Here is a 19,414-nt window from a genome sequence, read left to right as displayed (position 1 = left end):
AAAAATACAGCAGCTTCTCGATGTAGTTGTGTTGAACTGAGCAGCTAAAAGATAAAGGTATCCTTGTGTGGTCCCAGTGGATCTTGGGTCTGATTTGCAAACATATCAGAATAGGTAACATATGACTCATTAAGATCATAGTGCACAAAACTGCCAGCCTCTCTTTTTAATACCAATTAGGTATGAAAATCAGTCATTCTTAGGGTAAACAGGCCACTTCCTCCCTCCCTGCATCAGAAATGACTCGAGTTTCAGTGCTGCTCCTTCCACCGTTTTTTCACCACGTGGGACCCAGATTCCTTTGGTTTGTTTAGTGTGTGGTCCAGAACTCAGAGTTCCTGGTTCAGTGATTCCCAGTGAGGACCTCCCAGCTGCTCCCTTCAGTGTCTCTTTCTTCTACCTGCACTTCTCTGAAATCAGGGCTCTTCATCCTTCTGTTAGACTTGTTCATTCATTTGTTTGAAAAAATACTATAGAGTTGCTGGGGTGCCCAAGGGTGGCTATTCCCCCTTCTAGGAAGCTGAACCCGGAGAGGGGGCTCTGCTGATGTGTGCCTTGCTCTGCTGTAGGCAGTCCCTCCCTCCAAGCCCTGGAGAGCTCCTCCAGGTGGACTCTGTCTTCCAAGGATGCAGCTTTGACATCTCAGCACACGGTCATCAGCAGGCTTCTGAGAGATGTTCGAAGTGACCGTGGGCTAGGTTTGGAAGTAGTTTCTGAGGATTTTGAGGCTTCTCTTTTCCAAACCATGAGATGAGGTCATTGTCTTCCTCTTCTAGGAGGATGTGGTGAATATAAAATGCGATAATGTACGTTCCAGCACTTTAGAAAGGCTGGTAACATATCCAGGGAGGTCATGATCATCCACCTTCATTTCCTGTATCACTCACTGTCCCTTTGAGACCGCCTTTACCATTTGCTCCTGCCCGCCTACTCTCCCACTTTCCTTCCTTCCTTGGGCAGAGGAAAGCATGAGTAAAAACATCTATCCGTCTGGTTCCATATCCCTGTCTCTGTCGCTTCCAAATGTGTATTTGAAATGCCATGTGTCTTTCTCAATCTATGTATGGATGTTGGGACTGTCGGGGAGAATCTGGCTCCATGCTTGACAGGAACACCCCACTCTGGCTGTGTTTATGGCATCTTTTGCCACGTCTGTTCCTGCTGTACATGTGTTCTTCCTGAGCTATAAGCATTTTTGATCATGAGAAATGTGTTCTCTTAGATTAAACCCAATATTTGACCTTTACTACATGGATAAAACCAAGTTTTCACACCAAAGTATCCTGCCTTTTGTGTAATACCTGATTAATGGTGCCATAGAATCAGTTTCGAGGTTAAGGTTTCATTGCAAGATGCAACTTGGGCTGGTATACGAGGTAAGAAGTGAAATTGAATCCTAAACAATAGTAAGAGCTGAGCTTCTTTCCTTACATGAACATCTTTTTTCCTCTTGCCTTTTCACCGTTAAGAAAAAAATAAATTGACATGTGGGGTGAATAACAGGTATGTTACTAGAACCGTCTAGAAGGTTCTAGTAACATACCTTGGCAGAATTCTGTTTCCTTTTTGAAGGGGCCTCATGTGCAATAAGTTAAATGTCTTCTGAGAAGTAGTTGTATCAGCCTCTTTGGGCATGAATTTTTAGTTTTTTTTTTTTTTTTAACCGTTAAATGGGAGGCTCTTTGACAGGTAGAAACGTCTTCTGTGGACACAAACTAATAAAATCATGATTCTGTCACTTGTGATGGAAAAAAGGTGGGGAGTGGTCCTGTAAGGTGTGCTGAAACTCCTCCGGCTGGGAAGTAGCAGAGGGTCCTGCTCAGGTGACTTACTGGCCGTTGGATTCTCAGAGCAGCTCAACCCCATGTTCCAAGGAAAGGCTGGCACTTCCTGAGTCTCCCTTTCACAGATTCCCTCCTACCCCTCAAGCCACTGTCTCTTCACACTCATCACTGTGCAACCAAATAACGAGGAAATTCCTCATAAGGTCAAGGAGGTGCAGAGGAGACCCTGTTGGATTAGCTGACACACTGCTGGTTGGAAGAGGAGTAGGAATGCTGGCCTGGCAGGGGTCTTGGCTCAGTCTCATTCCCCCTGAGGGCGTGCAGGAAGACCGTGGGTGTGTTTCCTCAGTCCAGTGGTATTTACCGAGTGCCTCGTCATGGTGCAGAAAGACATAACCTTCTCACAGCATCCTCACGTCCTAGGAGGGAGGTGGACAGATGCAAACTAAAGAACGGGATGCTTCACTGCCGTGGAGGGACGTGAGCAATGTCAATCCTAACTCAGTTCTCGATCCGTATTTCAGCATGCGGAGAGGGATTGGGACTCTCCTGGATGGAGATGCTCGACCTGTGTTGTAAAGGAGGAATGGCTTTAAGTGGGTGGAGAGTGGAGAGGTGACAGGAAGGGCACACTTGGCAGGGGAGTGCCTGCAGGTGTCCTTAAAGTCAGTTCAGCAGGTCTTTCCCCTTTGGGGAATCTCTTAGCATAGCCAACACTGGGGTCTGTGCTTATTTTTGTAAATAAAGTTGTGGAAAGAAGTAACATGTCTTTTCTATCAAAGGAAATCTTGGTTACTTCATTTTGTTCAGGTTTCTGCCGAAACGCCTTCCTGCAACCACCACCCCCCTGCCCCATGTCCCTCTTCTCCCAGTAACAATTTGTTTCAAATTAGCCAAGTGAGAAGAATGTGCACCCTGACGTGACCAATGGGAAGGGGACAGGTACATCACCTGCATTAGGGATAAATAAGGAGGGTCTTTTCTTCTTTGTTTGAGGTTTTTTCTTTTGTTTTGTTTTTTGTTTTTTGAGTACCTGTGCCCTTCTGCAGAAGTAAAGAGCCTTGTCAAGATCTCCCCGTGTTCATGTGTCTCACTTTTCGACACTGATGATTTAAGCCATGTCCCCAGCAAAGTTTTATTGGAACTCAGCCACATCCGTCACCCCCCTATTGTCTGTGAATGCCTTTCTGCTACAACCCAGGGTGGCCTGTCCAGCCTCAAGTGTTTATAGTCTGGCCCTTTACAGAAAAAGTTTCTTGACTCTTGGCAGACTCTATTTTTATTCCTTGAAATTCTTAATGAAAAGGACCCCCACTGCCAGCAAGCAGGCTTTGCCTTCTGGCCTTCATAGACCTGCTGGTTTATTTATCATTAGGTGGTTTCTCTCTGTCCCACACTTCCATACCTCAACTCATCTAGTTTCAATAAGCTCTGACTCTGAACATCTGGAGCTAGAATAATACCTCTTGTGTGTGAAGAAAGGGGGCATCTTCCCCTAAGGATCCCCTTATAAGTCTGATTACCCCAACCCTTGGCTGTCCTAGACTCTGCTTAATTTCTCAGAACCTTTGATGCCTCCTGTTTTCGTGTTAAGTACTGGCAAAATTGGAATTTAAAATAGTGACAGGAGTGGCAGTCATTGGAAAGCACCTTTGTTTTCTGGGAAGGCAGCTTGTCTCTTTGTCAGGGGATTCTGGAGCCGGCTGTCCCCGAACAAGTGAGAGATGGGGGGAGCTTTGGGGGAAATCTACTACTCAAGCCTGCAGTTTTTAAATACCACAGAGAATGCATTTCCAGAAGCAGCTGTGCATTTGAAATATTGCTTTCGTGGGTATAGTGAATGAGAGTTGTCTGGAATTTTATAGCAAATGCCAACCTTTAAGCACCTGCTGTGGTCTGTGGCATCATCAACTGATGAGAGCACCAGACCAGGCTTTTTTTTTTTTTTTTTTTTTTTTTACACAAATGTTAACTTAGTGAGAAATAGAGGTGCAGTTATTCTGATTTTACAGATGGGAAAATAGAGGTTTCACCAAGCTAAGTAGCTTCCATGTTAACTCCTAAATGATACTGCCTCCAATCTATGAAAAGGAGGATATTGATTTTATGCTCTAGTTATCCTTAGCAAGTAGAATAAATGCTCGTTGAAAATGCTGAATCACGAGGTCCAGAATCTCTGTTTTACACTAACAAGCGAACTGATTTTCAAGGAACAGGTACAATGAAAATCCCGCCTAGCACTAACTTCTGTTTTAGCCCTAGCACCTAGCAACATCATTTAAATAGCACTGTCAAAGGACATTGTAGTGTAGGACCTAATTTCCCTTTAGTACTTTGTATAGAAAACTGTCTTCTGTGAATAATGTGGACATTTTCCAAGCATGACCAGAAGATGCAGTTGGTCCAAAAAAGGGTTTAAATTTGTCCTAGTTTCCAGCTGAAATGATCACTCCTAAACAAGAATCTTATCAGAACCGTCTTTTCCTTAAAACCTTGCAGTGGTCTGCCAGCCACGCCTTAGCACAAAAACCAAAATCTTTATTATGGTGCTTGCAGCCTCTGGTTTGGGCCCTGCCTGACTCGCAGTACCTCACACTCACTCAGCGCAGCCAGACCAGGTCCTGCACTTGGACGGTTCCTTGAACATCATCTCTAACCTTGGCCTTCTGCCTGGCTCACTCCTTCCTCTTCGCATCTTAGCTAAGATGTCGCCGGCTCCAGGAAGCCTTCTCTGACCCTCAGAGACGGGGGCGAGGGTCATAAGACCTTTTACGCTGCTCTTCAATTGTTTACCGGTTTGTCTGTGGTCCAGCACTAAACCATACGCTTCCTGAAGGCATGCTTTTTAGTTTTTGACTCTGTAGTTACAAGAAGAAGGGATCCCCTGGAGCTTGCCAGTAGAAAGGGAGTTTATTGGGAGGAGATGTTGGAAGAATAAGATCTTTGGTGGAAATTTAAGAACAGGGTCTGTAAGATGCGACACCTTGCAAGTGTTATCTCCTGGCTTTCTGCTCCTTGGACACCAGGTCTGTTCACCTCTCTCTCCTGCCGGCTGCCTCAGCTCTAGGACATGTCTTTATACACTCACCTCCCTGCCCCTCCCCCAGGTATAGAAGTAAGGTTGATTCTACAATGCTGTGTTTTAAGTGTACAGCAAAGTGATTCAGTTGTACATATACACATATATCTATTCTTTTTCAGATTCATTTTCCATTATAGGTTATTACAAGGTATTGAAATAATTAGTTCCCTGTGCCATAGGTAGATCCTTGTTTATCTTTTTTACATATAGTACTATATATCTGTTTATCCCAACCTCCTAAGCTATTCCTTTCTCCTTTGGTAACCATAAGTTTGTTTTCTATGTCTGTGGGTCTGTTTCTGTTTTCTCAATAATTTCATTTGTGTCATTTTTAAAAATTCTTCATATAAATGACAAGCACACGCCATGAAGCTGCTCATGGCCTTGGTTTGAGCCCCATGACCCTCATAATTTCATGGCTTCATTTCTCGCTCCCCACTTGATTGGTTTCTCAGTTTCCCAGTTGCAGATTTCCAAGCAGGCACACCAGTTGGCCTGGCTCACCCTGTCAAGCTGGGCCACACACAACACAGGTCTTGGCCATCCTGGAGGTGGGCTGTGGTTGAGTCAAGTCCTCGCTACAGACCAGTGGAAGTGTTGCCAACTGGAGGGGTCAGAGTGCGGTTCCCAGGATAGATTTCTCTCTTCTGTTTCTCTCTCCGCCCCTCCCTGGTAACAAACTTCATGGCATCCTTTGTTCTTTTTCCTCCTTTCCAGATATCATTAATGGAGCTCAAGAAAAATGCATATTGCCTCCTATGGATGGCTATCCCCACTGCGAGGGGAAAATCAAGGTAAGGCAGAAGTGATGTCTGTTCATTCTTATTCCCCTTAATGTGCGCTGACAGCCCCTTACTTGCCCTCCCCTCTCTTTTCCTCCCCAGCAAAACAGATGGGCCAGTGAGCCCTCTAAGGGAGTCTTTTAAGCAGCGCCTTAGTGCTGCCAGTTTGGGGCTGTGGCCATGACAGCCCTTCTGTGCTTGTGCCAGCTCCACAGGGGTAGTCAACAGTGGCTAACTGGTCAGACTGAAAGTGCCTGGGCCATTTCAGGCACCTGCTGTGGCTTAGAAGCTGCCTTCCCCTCTCTTTCCCATCCTCCAGCTGGTGATCTTTCGAGGGCTAAAGACAAGAAGCTGCCTGCCATTAAGTGTTTGGCTCGCCACTCCCCAGGTCCCTGGGCCTCTACTGTGAAGTCTCCAGATTGTGATTTAAATGTCACATTTGCATGTGCAGTTGAGTACCCAGATACTCGTGGCCATTTTTGACTCTGAACAGTTTTTAAAATCCCATTTGTATAGCCTGCCCTTGAGGCTCAGTGGCTTTCAGAGAAAAGTTTCTGTTCAAGTGTCGAATCAGATGGTGAGACCAAACCCCAGAACCTTTACATGCCTCTGTTTGGGGGATACACACACACACACACACACACACACACACTGGGCTTCCACCCTCGTCCATGTACTCTCTTCTAGGTACTGTCCTGGGGCTGGTGACACTGTGGTTCTCCAGGGAGGGGACTGATGCCAAGGCCCATTAGGCACTGCTCTTGATGAGATGCTCCTTGCTGTCACTTCTCCTGGGTTTTACTGCCCGGCGTGTCTCATGGCCATTCTAAGCATCTCAGCTGATGCTCAGCTCCAGCCAGGGTCATCCAAGAGCTGAGCATCTGTGGTTCTGACATGAGCTCAGGCCACACCTAAGGGCTGCTCATAAATGTTCTTACCTCCCCTGGTTGTTTCAGTGGATGAAAGATATGTGGCGCTCGGACCCCTGCTACGCAGACTACGGAGTGGATGGGTCCACCTGCTCCTTTTTTATTTACCTCAGTGAGGTGAGTCACTTCTTGGGGCTTTGGGGGATGGATGTGTGTGGTTGGTGTGGTCATAGTTGAGCCTGAAATTTGAAAAGCTTCAAAATAGCCATTGTTTTGACATAAAAGAAGGAAGTATGACTGCATCTTCATTACTCTCCTCTGCTCCCAAATAGCATCATTTTTTTTTCCTTGGGGGAAAACATTCTGAATACACTATTTAATTTTTTCCCAATTAAAAAACTGTAGTAAAATACCCATAACAAAATTTGCCATCTCCTAGAAATTATCATACTAAGTGTAGTAAGCCATACAGACAGACAAACATCCTGTGATATCACTTATATGTGGAATCTAAAATAATAGATGATACAAATAACTCATTTCCAAAACAGAAGTAGACTCACAGACATAGAATACAAACTTATGGTTACCAAAGGGAAAAGGAAGGAGTAAGAGGGATATATTCGGTGTTTGGGATTAAAATAATACACACCACTATATGTAAAATAGATAATCAACAAGGACCTAATGTATAGCATAGGGGACTATACTTAATATCGTGTAATAACCTATAGTAGAATGTAAAAAAGGCGTGTATAAATATGTATCTATATATATCTATATGTAGATATATATATCTGAATCACTTTACACTGGAGCTAACACAACATTGTAAATCAAATCAACTATATTTCAATAAAAATTTGCCAGCTTAACTATTAAGTGGCATTAAGTACATTCACATTGTAATCATCACCACCATTCATCCACTCCAGAACTCTTGGTCTTGCCAATCTGCAGCTCTGTTCCCATTAAACAATAATTCCACCCCACCCCACCCCCACTTCTCCCAACCCCTGTAACTACCGTTCTACTTTCTGCCTCTATGACCCTGATGACTCCAAGTATTACTATAAGTGGTATAGACAGCAGTTCTCTCTTTGTGATCACCTGATTTCACTTAGTGTGTACTCAGGGTTCATCCACATTGTAGCATGAGTCAGAATGTCCTTCCTTCTTAAGGCTGAATAACATTCCATTGTATGGTTAGACCACATTGTGTTACCCCTTCACATGTCAGCGGACCCTGGGGTTGCTTCTACCTCTTAGCTGTTGCAGATAATGCTGCCATGAATGTGGGTGTCCACAAAAATCTTTTGAGACCCCGCTTTTAATTCTTTTGGGTACAGATCTCGAAGCAGAGTTGCTGGGTCATATGGTAATTCTATTTGTACTTTTTTGAGGAACCACCAAACTCTTGTCCATAGCGAATGTACCATTTTACATTCTAACCAGCAATGCACATGGGTCCCAACTTTTCCACATCCTCTTGTTATTTTCTGGTTTTGTTTTGTTTTTTTTTTCCTTAGTGGCTGTCAGTGGGTGTGAGGTGGCATTTCACTCTGTTGTAGTTTGCGTTTCCTTATTGATTAGTGACATTGACCGTATTTTCATGTGCTTATTGGCGGAGTTAGCTATTTACTTACAGTCTGAATTACTCACTCTCCCTATTTGTTCCCTCTTTATCTGAGCTTCCTTTGCATTTGTACCCTTGAATTTAAAGAGCAGCTTTTTGTTAAGGGTTGCAGAGCATTTTCCAGACCTCATGGAATTTGTGATAAGCTTCAGTGATCTCCGTCTCACCTTTAGGAAGATGGAGGGATGAGGTGGGGTTAAGACTGGGTCCAGGGCCCACTACAGGGGGATAACTTAGTAGGGAATGAAAACCCCCTGGCTTCCTTTGCTACCCCTTGTGGATGGGGCAGCCACCCTAGGGGATTGTGGAATAATGCTACCTCATTTCTGAGGATGTACATTTGCCAGTCTCTTGGCTGCCATTTTTTAAATTTGTGCCCCCTGGTTTTGGGTACCACTGCTGTTTAACCAGTAGTTAATGATTTCTCCCTGGTGATGCTATGCAGAAAGGAGAAAGCCTCCATTCTGGGGCTTAATGAAATGTTTGTTTTTGCCATAGCTCTCCTTATAGGAGTCAGACGCCTCTCCGTGCTGGTGTAAGGAGACAGGGACAGCTCTTAGAGATGGAGTCCAAAACAGTATTGCTCTAGGGCATGCGACCTGGAATCGTAGGGTTTGTCCCTCTCCTACACCTTTGCTTCCTTCCTCTATAAGCTCCAGTCAGACTTGGCGTTGACAAGGTTGTTCCATGGCCACTCAGGGGCCATCATGGAAACTGTCAGATTTAATGATAGTTAACATAACTTCTTGGAAATGAAAAGCACTGGGAGTTTTGGGTGTGTGATGTTCCTCATTAGCAGGCTACTGGCAAATTGACCGTGTAGCTCGTTTATTTGAGTATGTTTGGAGCTCAGGTGGCCCGGGGCCAGCCTTCTCATTTTCTTCTGTGGAAGAGTAAGGCCTGGGGCTATGGGTGAACCTTCACTCCAGTGAGAAGTCAATTAGAGGCACCTTTCTTGCCCTGAGGACAAAAGCTCCTCATTTAGTTCAGTTTTCAAAGGTTTCTTTCCCATTTCCAGTTAGCCAGAGTCTACCTGGGCTTCGTGATGGACAAGCTGAGCTCATTTCTTGCCTTCCTGAGAGTCTGCATCTTGGGGAGGACCCCATGGTGAGGGTAGAAGAGGATTTGACATTTTCACTCCAGGCTGGGCCTTGATCACCAGAGCCCGAGCTGGGCAGGTGTGGGAGAATGGTCCAGAAGGTGAGGGGGCGCAGTGAACTAGGACCTGGTTCCCTTCCTTTGAAAGGGCCACTCTGGAGTTCTTGTCGTGACTCGGTGGAAACGAATGTGACTAGCATCCATGAGGATGCAGGTTCCATCCCTGGCCTCACTTAGTGGGTGAAGGAGCCGGCATTGCTGTGAGCTGTGGTGTAGGTCGCAGACACAGCTCGGATCCTGCGTTGCTGTGGCTCTGGCGCAGGCTGGCAGCTACAGCTCCGATTAGACCCCTAGCCTGGGAACCTCCATATGTCGCAGGTGCGGCCCTAGAAAAGGCAAAAAGAAAAGATAGACACTGCCACCCTACCTCTACTGACGGTGAAGGAAGGACAGAGCTGAAAGAAGAGTCAGATTCTGGTGGCAGTAAATGGAGAGGAGAGGGGAACAGACTGGGCTGTATAAAGACATAATGGATCATATATACTTAATATCGGAGCCTGGTGTTTCATTTCAGGACCTTTAACTGTTTTTTCCTGTTTTCAGAATGCGGAATGTGCTTCATTAACCTATTCCGCTCTCTTCTTTTGCAAATGATCAGACTTTCTGTGCCACTGAGCTCAGATCAGTGAGCCCTCATTGAACATCTGTTATAGTCATTGATTGTCAGCAATTACAGAGGACTCCTTTTCCTGGAACCTTGCTATGCATTCATTATCTTTAAAGTCTAATGGAAGAGGAAGCAGGGATACAGGTAGTTGGGCCATTAAGGAGTCCAGGGAAAGAACTAGGAACTTCTTTTTCAAAGTTTTAATCCGAAAATGACCTTGAAACCTGATCTTTTAAAAAATGTCCATTTCATCAAAGGATCATTATTAATAGGTACCCTATAAGAGAAGACAATGTAACCAATACGGCCACTTCAATTGGAAGCACTGCCTTAGAGCTGCAGACCTGACTTGAGCTTCTGTTTCTGATGCCTTCTAAACTCTTTGCTCTTGGAGTTGTCCTCTCGGTGCCTCACATGCTTCCTTTATAAACTAATAGTTTTAATTTTGTTCCTTTTTAAAGGATCCTATCTGAGGATTCCTGAGCATGTATGGGGACATGATTACAGTAGAGCCTGGCAAATAAATGATACTCAGTTAATGTAACTGACACTTTCCTGATAGAGTTTTTTATTTTTTTTATTTTTTTTTGTCTTTTGGTTGTTGTTGTTGCTATTTCTTGGGCCGCTCCCGCGGCATATGGAGGTTCCCAGGCTAGGGGTTGAATCGGAGCTGTAGCCACCGGCCTACACCAGAGCCACAACAACTCGGGATCTGAGCCGCGTCTGCAACCTACACCACAGCTCACGGCAACGCCGGATCATTAACCCACTGAGCAAGGGCAGGGACCGAACCCGCAACCTCATGGTTCCTAGTCGGATTCGTTAACCACTGTGCCACGATGGGAACTCCGAGTTTTTTGTTTTTTGTTTTTTTGTCGTTTTGCCATTTCTTGGGCTGCTCCCATGGCATATGGAGGTTCCCAGGCTAGGGGTCGAATCGGAGCTGTAGCCACCAGCCTACGCCAGAGCCACAGCAACGCGGGATCTGAGCCAGATCCAAGCTGCGTCTGCAACCTACACCACAGCTACACCACAGCTCATGGCAACGCCAGATTCCTAACCCACTGAGCAAGGCCAGGGATCGAACCCTCAACTTCATGGTTCCTAGTCGGATTCGTTAACCACTGCACCACGACGGGAACTCCCTGATAGGGTTTTGATGTTGCCATTATTTGAGTACACTTGTGGAGTGTCACTTAGCCTGGAACATTTTATGTGAGACCTTGGTTCTGTTTTTAAAATTAGAATAAAGTTCTTGGTTCTCATTCACCATTCTCCTTTGATTCTAGATGCCTGGACTTCCAGTAATATAGAAATTCAAACATTGTCCTTGACTTCCTTTTTCTGGATGTGGCATGTGTTCACATTCAAATTGTGAACCGGATGCACAGAGCTGCAGTGCATCTCTGCTGTTGTTAATGTGAGATTATCAGAGATGTTATCCAAAGCCACTTAATTCCATTCTAGTATTCTGTAAATCCTGGACAACATCCCTAGCTTTGTGGTGCTATTTTTTGTCTGCCCCCCCCCCCCCGCCCTTGATTTATTGAAACTTTCTTCCTTTTGTTACTTCATTTAACCTGTATCCTATGCCAGGTCATGCTGGCAGTTGGGAAAATGATTAAGAGAGACATTTCTATTTGATTTGTTTACTTGATAACGGATGTACCTGTGACTTTGATTCTTTCCCTAATCTTTATTGAAGAGCCAATTCATTTCCATCTCCCTTTAACTTCAGAGCTCTGACAGTTATAAAAAAGGACATGCAGTAAACTGTCTCCCAGATGGTCCGTCACTGATTGAATTGAGGCATTTAGATTCAGACCAGTCTTAGGAGATGGCACTCTTGCTGCATTTCTGCTTCCCCCAGGTGTCTCAGTGTGCCAACTCCGCTGAATTATATACTCCTTTCACCCTCACCAACTTGGAGTCAACCCACCAACCTTTCCTGGTACATCCCAGGTTGGAAAGCCATCGGTGTTTCCCCTTCCATTATCTCCACGGAGGCTTGTTAGGTGTCTTGACTCTGCCTCAGGAACTGAGTGTGGGGCTACAACCCCTGCTGTTGCCCTTGTTGGGTGGCAGATGATAAGAGAAGAGTGCAACAGGGCTGAGCCCTACTGTGTGCTAGACACCTCAAATCCAGTGTCCTTTCACCCTCTCCCAGCACTGGAGTCCCAGAGGCTCCGTGAGATTAAGTTGCTAAGTGCTTCTGCCCTGACCATTCCTGTCACCCTCTCATAGCCAAGGAGAGCTGAACTCAAGTCACTTCTCGCCATTGCCTTATTCAATGCTATGCTCAAATCCACTTGTGTTTGAAATATGGCACTAATTTAGTTGGTTTCTATGGTCAATTTCATAGCTAGTTTTTAAAGACTCATAATTTTGATACTTTACCCCCCCCCCCCCAAGAAATAGCACCAGTTCTTCTGAAGGTAGAACTCAGGAAAACCAGGTGCTCGGCCATCCCAAGTGGTGGGTATGAATGACTGCTTTGGTACGCAGCTTTCCTTTCCAGGTCATTGGGCAGTTCATTTTCTGCATATGTTTTTGTGAGCCATGTAACTACTCCCGTTACAGAGACAAGACCCTATAAAGTAATCACTCTGAATGGCATTGTTTCAGGTATTATTAACTTAGCCCTCTGAAGAGCCTTTTACTGCTGTTAGCTTTTACAAAACTGAGAAGAAATTTCTTTACCCCTCTTGGTAGTATATTGATAGATGGTGCTGATATATTTGATGCCTATACATTTTTCCTATTGACACAATTATTCTTGCAACTAGCAACATCATGCCCTGTCAGAGTTCTTAATTTGTACTGTTTTTTTTAAGCACTTCTGTTGCCACTACAAGTATTATTACTCTGAAATAATCAAATTTCTCGGTGAATGATTGCTAGATCTTAGGATGTATATATAAGCTGTTGTTTCAAGTGCTGATTTGGACTGGATGTGTAACTGAGTGTGTGTGTGTGCACGCGCGCATGCGTGTGCACAACTTGTGAAGGAACAAAAGAAGCAATTTCATGCCTTACTCATCAATCTGTTTCTTATATTTCACGAACAGGCATAAAGGTCTTTGCCTCTTTCCGTTCTCCCTTGGCAATATGTAAAACTAATATTGGCTGAGCGAGCTATTAACCTTGAGTTTAAATTCAGCATACTTAATCCCTTGATTAATGCCAAGATTAATGCCCAACAGCAAAGGCTGAAAGCTTAAATGTTTGTGAGTGTGAGCATGAAATGAAATCCTAATAACCAGTACAATGATTTGGATTTATGGACTATGTTGGCTGCTAGAGATATCTTGGAAATGGTGTTGCACAGACTAATTTGTCAAAGTGGGCAGCAGTAAAGAAGTGACTGTTTAGATTGCAGGAGCAAACTTGAATGAGAAAAACTAACATTTTGGGATGGGTCAGGGAGTACTTCAAAAATGCCCTCAGACTGTTGCCTGAGAATACTCACACACACCTTTTAAGTGTTGAGCGAGCCATTTGAAAGAGGAAATTCTCTTCCTGTGAGGTAGTATTTCTTGGCAGTAAAGGAGGTGAAAGAGATTTATGATCGTGTTCTCTCCACTTTCTTAGTTTAGCCTTTACTTTTATCTGTTTCATCTACATGTTTTCATGGCTCTTATTACCTGGATCTTTAGAAGATCTTATTACCTATTATTACCTGACTCTTTAGAAGACATCTTAAGAAGAAAGGATTTTTTGAAACAATTCTGAGTTAATAGAACAGTGTCATCAGCCTAACTGATTTCTCAGTTTCCTTCAGCCTCTTCCCTCTCCCAAGTTCATCCTCTTAGTGATACCTCCTATTTGTCTGTAAACTTCACATACTACAGTAATTAAATTTAGATTATTTCCTCCAGCCTCCACCTTACAAAAATTAGAAGGGTAGATGGCAGGACTTGCCAAACCCCAAACCAAACACCTCTTTGCTCTTTGAATACATGTGGCAGACTGGGGCTTTGACGCAATCATCTCCAATTTTTTTTTTTTTTTTCTTTACAAACTTAAATATTGTCTCTGATCATTTCTTTTGTATGCCAATAAAATATTTGAAAAGTGTTTATGTTAAACTTTTTTTAATATGGAAAATTTCAAACATAAGTAAAAGAGAAGGGTGTAACACACCCCACGTGTTCATGACTCAGATTCAACAACTGTCAATTCATAGCCAATCTCATTTCATTGATACCTCTCCAAGTGCATTACTTTGAAGCAAATCCTGAAGATTGTGTCATCTGTTAATGTTTCATTGTGTGTCTTTAAAAGAGGCTCTTTATAACATATAACTGCTAATACCATTGGGTATTTTTAAAATTACATAATTACTGAGAATAGTATAGGGGTTCCTTTAAAAACTAAAAATAGAACTACCAGAGTTCCCGTCGTGGCATAGTGGTTAATGAATCTGACCAGGAACCATGAGGTTGTGGGTTCGAACCCTGGCCTTGCTCAGTGGGTTAAGGATCTGGCGTTGCTGTGAGCTGTGGTGTAGGTTGCAGAAGCGGCTTGGATCCCACTCCCTTGTTGCTGTGGCTGTGGCATAGGCTGGCGCCTATAGCTCCGATTAGACCCCTAGCCTGGGAACCTCCATATGCCATGGGTGCGGCCCTAGAAAAGACAAAAAATAAAAATAAAAGCAGAAATACCAGATGATCCAGCAATCCTACTCCTGGGCATCTATCTGAAGAAAACCGTAATTTGAAAAGATACATGTACCTTAATGTTCATAGCAGCACTATTTACAATAGCCAAGATATGAAGCAACTTAAATGTCCATAAATGAATGAATAAAGAATGTATAGTATGTATACACACACACACACACACACACACACACACACACACACACACACACGCAATGGAATATTACTCAGACATAAAAAACAATGAAATAATGCTATTTACAGCAATACAGATGGACCTAGTGATTATCATGCTAAGTGAAGTAAGTCAGAGAAAGACAAATATCATATCATATTACTTCTATGTGGAATCTTAATAAAAAGAGGAGTTCCTGTTGTGGCTTAGCAGGTTAAGAACCCGACATTGTCTCCATGAGAATGCAGGTTTGATTCCTGGCTTCGCTCAATAGGTTTAGGATCTGGCGTTGCCATGGGATGCAGTGTGGGTTGCAGATGCAGCTCAGATCTGGTGTTGCTGTGGTATAGGCCTGCAGCTGCAGTTCCTATTCAGCCCCTAGCTTGGGAACTTGCATATGCTGCAGGTGCTGCTGTAAAAAGTTAAAAATAAAATGAAAATGATACAAAGTAGCTTATTTACAAAACAGAAATAAACTCATGGAGAAAACAAATGTGTGGTTACCAAAAGAGAAGTGGGAGAGTGATAAATTAGGAGTTTGGCATTAACAGATACTCATTACTCTATACAAAATAAATAACCAATAAGGACCTACTGTATAGCACAAAAAACTATATTCGATACCTTGTAAGAGCCTATAATGGAAAAGAATCTGAAAAAGAATAGATATATATTTATATGTATAACCATATCACTTTGCTGTACACCTAAAATTCACACAACATTGTAAATCAACTATACTTCAAATATACATTTAAAAAATGACCTAATTCCTTAATATCATCCAGTGTTAGGTTAGTATTCCTAGTTTGTAGACCATCTTATAAATTAAAGTTCATTTATTTGAACTGAGTGTCAAGAGAAGCCATAAATTACAGTTGTTGGTGTCACTCACTTACGTCTCTTTAATTTAGGTTTCTTTCTATCACTTTTTCTCCTTATGATTTTTCATTGAAAAAAACTTTTTTTGACTTAGCAGAGTTTGTTATTCTCTGAATTTTGGTGATTTTATCCCATGTTGTTGTGTAACCTGGTTCTCTGTGTCTTGTATTTCTTGTAAATTGATAGTAGATCTGAGGTTTGATCAGAGTCAGGCTTAATCTTTTATTTAGAACTGTTTCATGGTGGTATTATGTACTTTTGTCAGGAGGTACAGAAATGCCTGGTTCTGCCACTTTTTGTAATGTTAGCAGCTATGGATGATTGCTGCCTGGTTTCATCAGGGATTCCTTCTTAATATTTCAGGAACACTCTTGTAAACAGAAATGAGTCTTCATCTGGTATTTGGTTACCCTGAGGGACAGTTCACAAAGGAAACCTTGATTTCCCTTTTGGTTTCTTAGCATCTTCTGCTGGTGACCGGTATCTTATTTGTTTGCTTGCTTGTATGCTTGTTGATTTTTATCATCATTTTGAAGTCATTGACTGAAACCTATTTGTTATGTTTGATCCATTCCATTTATGTTCTTATTGGTTCTCAACCCCTTCTTTGACAGGGGGGAGCCAATTTATTCTGTATTCTATGTCCTTTTGACATGGCCCTGGTAGTTTTTCTTAATTTTTAGTTATCTGGTCTAACAGTATCACCCAGGTTCATTTTATACACTTTCTGACCTAGACCTGGGATCCAGCCATTTCTCTAAGGGCCCCCTGGTTCCTCTTAGTGGGAAATGACACTTTGAGACCTCAGTCTGGGTCCCAGGGGCATTCATTGCCATTAAGGTTTTTTGGATGCTGAGGATGTAATGGTGAACCAAAAGACGAACTTACTTATAAGGTTATATTTTATAGGAGGAGACAGACGACAGAAAGTCAAATGTGTGTCTTTTGTTTATTTTTTTGAGAATTTTTTTGTTTTTTGTTTTGTCTTGTTTGTCCTTTTAGGGCTGCACTCATGGCATATGGAAGTTCCCAGGCTAGGGGTGGAATCAGAGCTGCAGCTGCCAGCCTACACCATAGCAATGCAGGATCCAAGCCAAGTCTGAGACCTACACCATAGCTCTTGACAATGCCAGATCCTTTAACCCACTGTGTGAGGCCAGGGATCGAACCCGCATCCTCAAGGTTGCTAGTCAGATTCTTACCCTGCTGAGCCACAACAGGAACTCCCAAATAATACATCTTATTATTTAGATTATAATAAGAGCCACAGAGAAAAATAAAACTGGAAAAGGGCTTATCAGCACTCATAAGGAGTGATGGTGTCAGTTTTTAAAAAATGTGTTCAGATGAGAGGAGGATAAGCGAGTAAGGATTTGAAGGAAGTGAGAGTCTGGCAGAGGTGTTTAGCAGGCAGGGCGGACAGTCAGTGCAGAGGTCCTGGGGTGACCTTACCATCCAACATTAAGAACAAGTACATGGAAAATAATCTCCAGAGAGATTTTTGTCTCTTTAGTTCACAGAAATAATAGTGCCTGGCACACATATTTATTGAATGAATGGCTCTATCGAAAGCATTTTTAAAAATGGGCAACAGCTTTTTTGCCTCTTTGTTCTAAGTGGGTAGCTTCCACAGCTATCGCCTTTCTAATCTTGAAAACATTATTGTAGAGTGTGTAACATTAAAATCTGCTAAGAACATTAAATTTGAGACATAGAGCAAGGGCATTTTGAGCATGTGTTAACAATTTTAATATAATGCTCTTTAATGTTTTATCTTTAAGGGAATGGAAGGGATCAGGTTAGACTTAGAATGGAATGAGCCAATTATATTAGAAGGCAGAGCTTTCTTGCCCATCTTTTATTCTTTCTTGTCACTCAGCATTATTTGCCTCGATCTACGCTTCAGGCAAAATTGCACGTTACGCAAAAGAGGAACTCTGTCCCTGGTCGCTGGAATATGACTACCTTTATAAATTAGGTGACTGTGGCTCTTGTGTCCTTGGTGTGTGGATGCAGGCCCATTGGGGCTGGTTCTGCTGCTGTGCAGTGTAGGAAGCACCTCTATGTGTTATCTACGTGGTTGGTGACAGAGGCCTTCATTTCCTATCTCTCCCCTGTGAAGGAAAATTGATAGATCTCTTCTCACAACTGCTTGGGATGGAGTTTTGAGATGCTGACATCTTCCCATTAAAACCCTGCTGCTACATGGTATGGTAAAAACTTAGACCAATTTCTCTTGAAGTGTCCCCCCTTTCCCCCACATCCTGAGTGGCACAGTGGCGGATGTCCCAGTGCTTGGCCCTTTCTTGCACGTGGTCATTGGGTCCACACTTTCTGTTCATGATATTCCTGCCTCCCCTCCCGTGGCGGGGGCAGCGGTACCTATTACAGAAGATACATGGGCCTGACTGCCTGTTTCTTTTCTTTTCTTTTTTTTTTTTATTTTCCCACTGTACAGCAAGGGGGTCGGGTTATCCTTACATGTATACATTACAATTACATTTTCCCCCACCCTTTCTTCTGTTGCAACATGAGTATCTAGACAAAGTTCTCAATGCTATTCAGCAGGACCTCCTTGTAAATCTATTCTAAGTTGTGTCTGATAAGCCCAAGCTCCCCATCCCTCCCACTCCCTCCCCCTCCCATCAGGCAGCCACAAGTCTGACTGCCTGTTTCTATCCAGTTCCACCTTGTGTGGCCTAGAACAGTCCCTTAAGTTGTCAGATTAGTTTCTCCCTCTTGAGGTTGAGGTAAAGCCTGCCTTGCTTGCTTCAAGGTATGGCTGAAAGGTTCTAATCAAATAATGAAAATGGTTAAATGTCCCTTCAATGGAAAAGAGTATCCTTATCATGAATAGCTTTAGTACTCAAGTCACATCGCTCTTTTTTTTTTTTTCCCATTTTCTACATAAGAAGTCCAGATTGAGGACCTACTGTGTGCCAGGTCCTGTTCTCCAGACTGAGGAAAGAGCACTGAATGGGTCAACTGAAGTTTCTTTCCTCAAGGAGATTACTTATGGATGGGGCAGCAAACAGTAGTCAACCAATAGGTCAGATAATTCCCACATATGGTGAGGGGACCAAGAAAAAGTAGAGTAAGGAGTGGGGGAGTGGCCAGGTAAGCAGGTCAGAGGAAAAGGTGGAGCTTAGTGTGGCAGGGAAGAAGGGGGAGAGGGAGGCCTGGGAACTTGGGAAGGAGGAGTGTTGCAAGTAGAGAGAAGAAAAGATGCAAAAGCCCTGAGGAAGGGGGTTACCAGATAGAATACAGGATGCCCAGCGAAAATGGAATTTCAGGGAAAGAGTGTTGTGTTTAGTTTTTAACTGTGAGTATGTGACAAATACTGCATGTGACATAATTCTACTAAAAAATGAACCTTTGTTTATGTGGAATTTGGATTGAACTGGGCATTCTTCCCGTCTTCTCCCACATCTGACCACCCTCCTGAGGTCAGAAGGTCCCTGACATGTGTCTGCACTTGGAAGGAAGTTCTTGTTTGGAGCACAGGGGAGGGAGGCCGGCAGTGTAAGGTTGAGGATAATTTCTGGGTTTTATGCTGAGGGTGAGGAGAAGCCACCGAAGAGTTCTGGTCAGTGTAGGATGTAATCCCGCGTAGGCTTTGAAAGGCCCGCTCCTGCTGCACAGAGCAGACATCAAGGGGAAGAGCTGCAGGCAGGGGGCTGCTGTCACCTTCCCGCACAGCCAGAGCTGAGTAAACCCTTTCTGAAGGATTTTATATAGGAGACCTAGGCAATTATCCTCTCATATGGAAGGCTGGACT

The 19,414-nt window shown here is 43.4% G+C and overlaps 1 protein-coding gene across 16 annotated transcripts in view; it reads left to right on the top strand.

Moving 5' to 3' along the window:
* MGAT5 (alpha-1,6-mannosylglycoprotein 6-beta-N-acetylglucosaminyltransferase) overlaps window positions 1-19,414 on the top strand; it is a 372,876-nt gene that overhangs the window by 215,339 nt on the left and 138,123 nt on the right. For all 16 annotated transcript variants that reach the window (XR_014830585.1, XR_014830587.1, XR_014830586.1 and 13 more), the window contains 2 exons: window positions 5,584-5,660; window positions 6,605-6,694. Coding sequence is in view for 13 of the 16 variants with exons in the window: in XM_021075187.2 (XP_020930846.1) it covers window positions 5,584-5,660; window positions 6,605-6,694 (167 nt within the window). In the remaining 3 variants the exon portion in view is untranslated. The remainder of the gene's footprint in view (window positions 1-5,583; window positions 5,661-6,604; window positions 6,695-19,414) is intronic.

The sequence above is a fragment of the Sus scrofa genome, chromosome 15 (genome assembly GCF_054392235.1).
Source record: "Sus scrofa isolate SSC_HxYL_T2T_F1_AM1 chromosome 15, Sscrofa_HxYL_maternal_Yorkshire_Landrace_v2.0, whole genome shotgun sequence".
Lineage (NCBI taxonomy): Eukaryota > Metazoa > Chordata > Mammalia > Artiodactyla > Suidae > Sus > Sus scrofa.
This window is presented reverse-complemented; position numbering and strand designations above follow the sequence as displayed.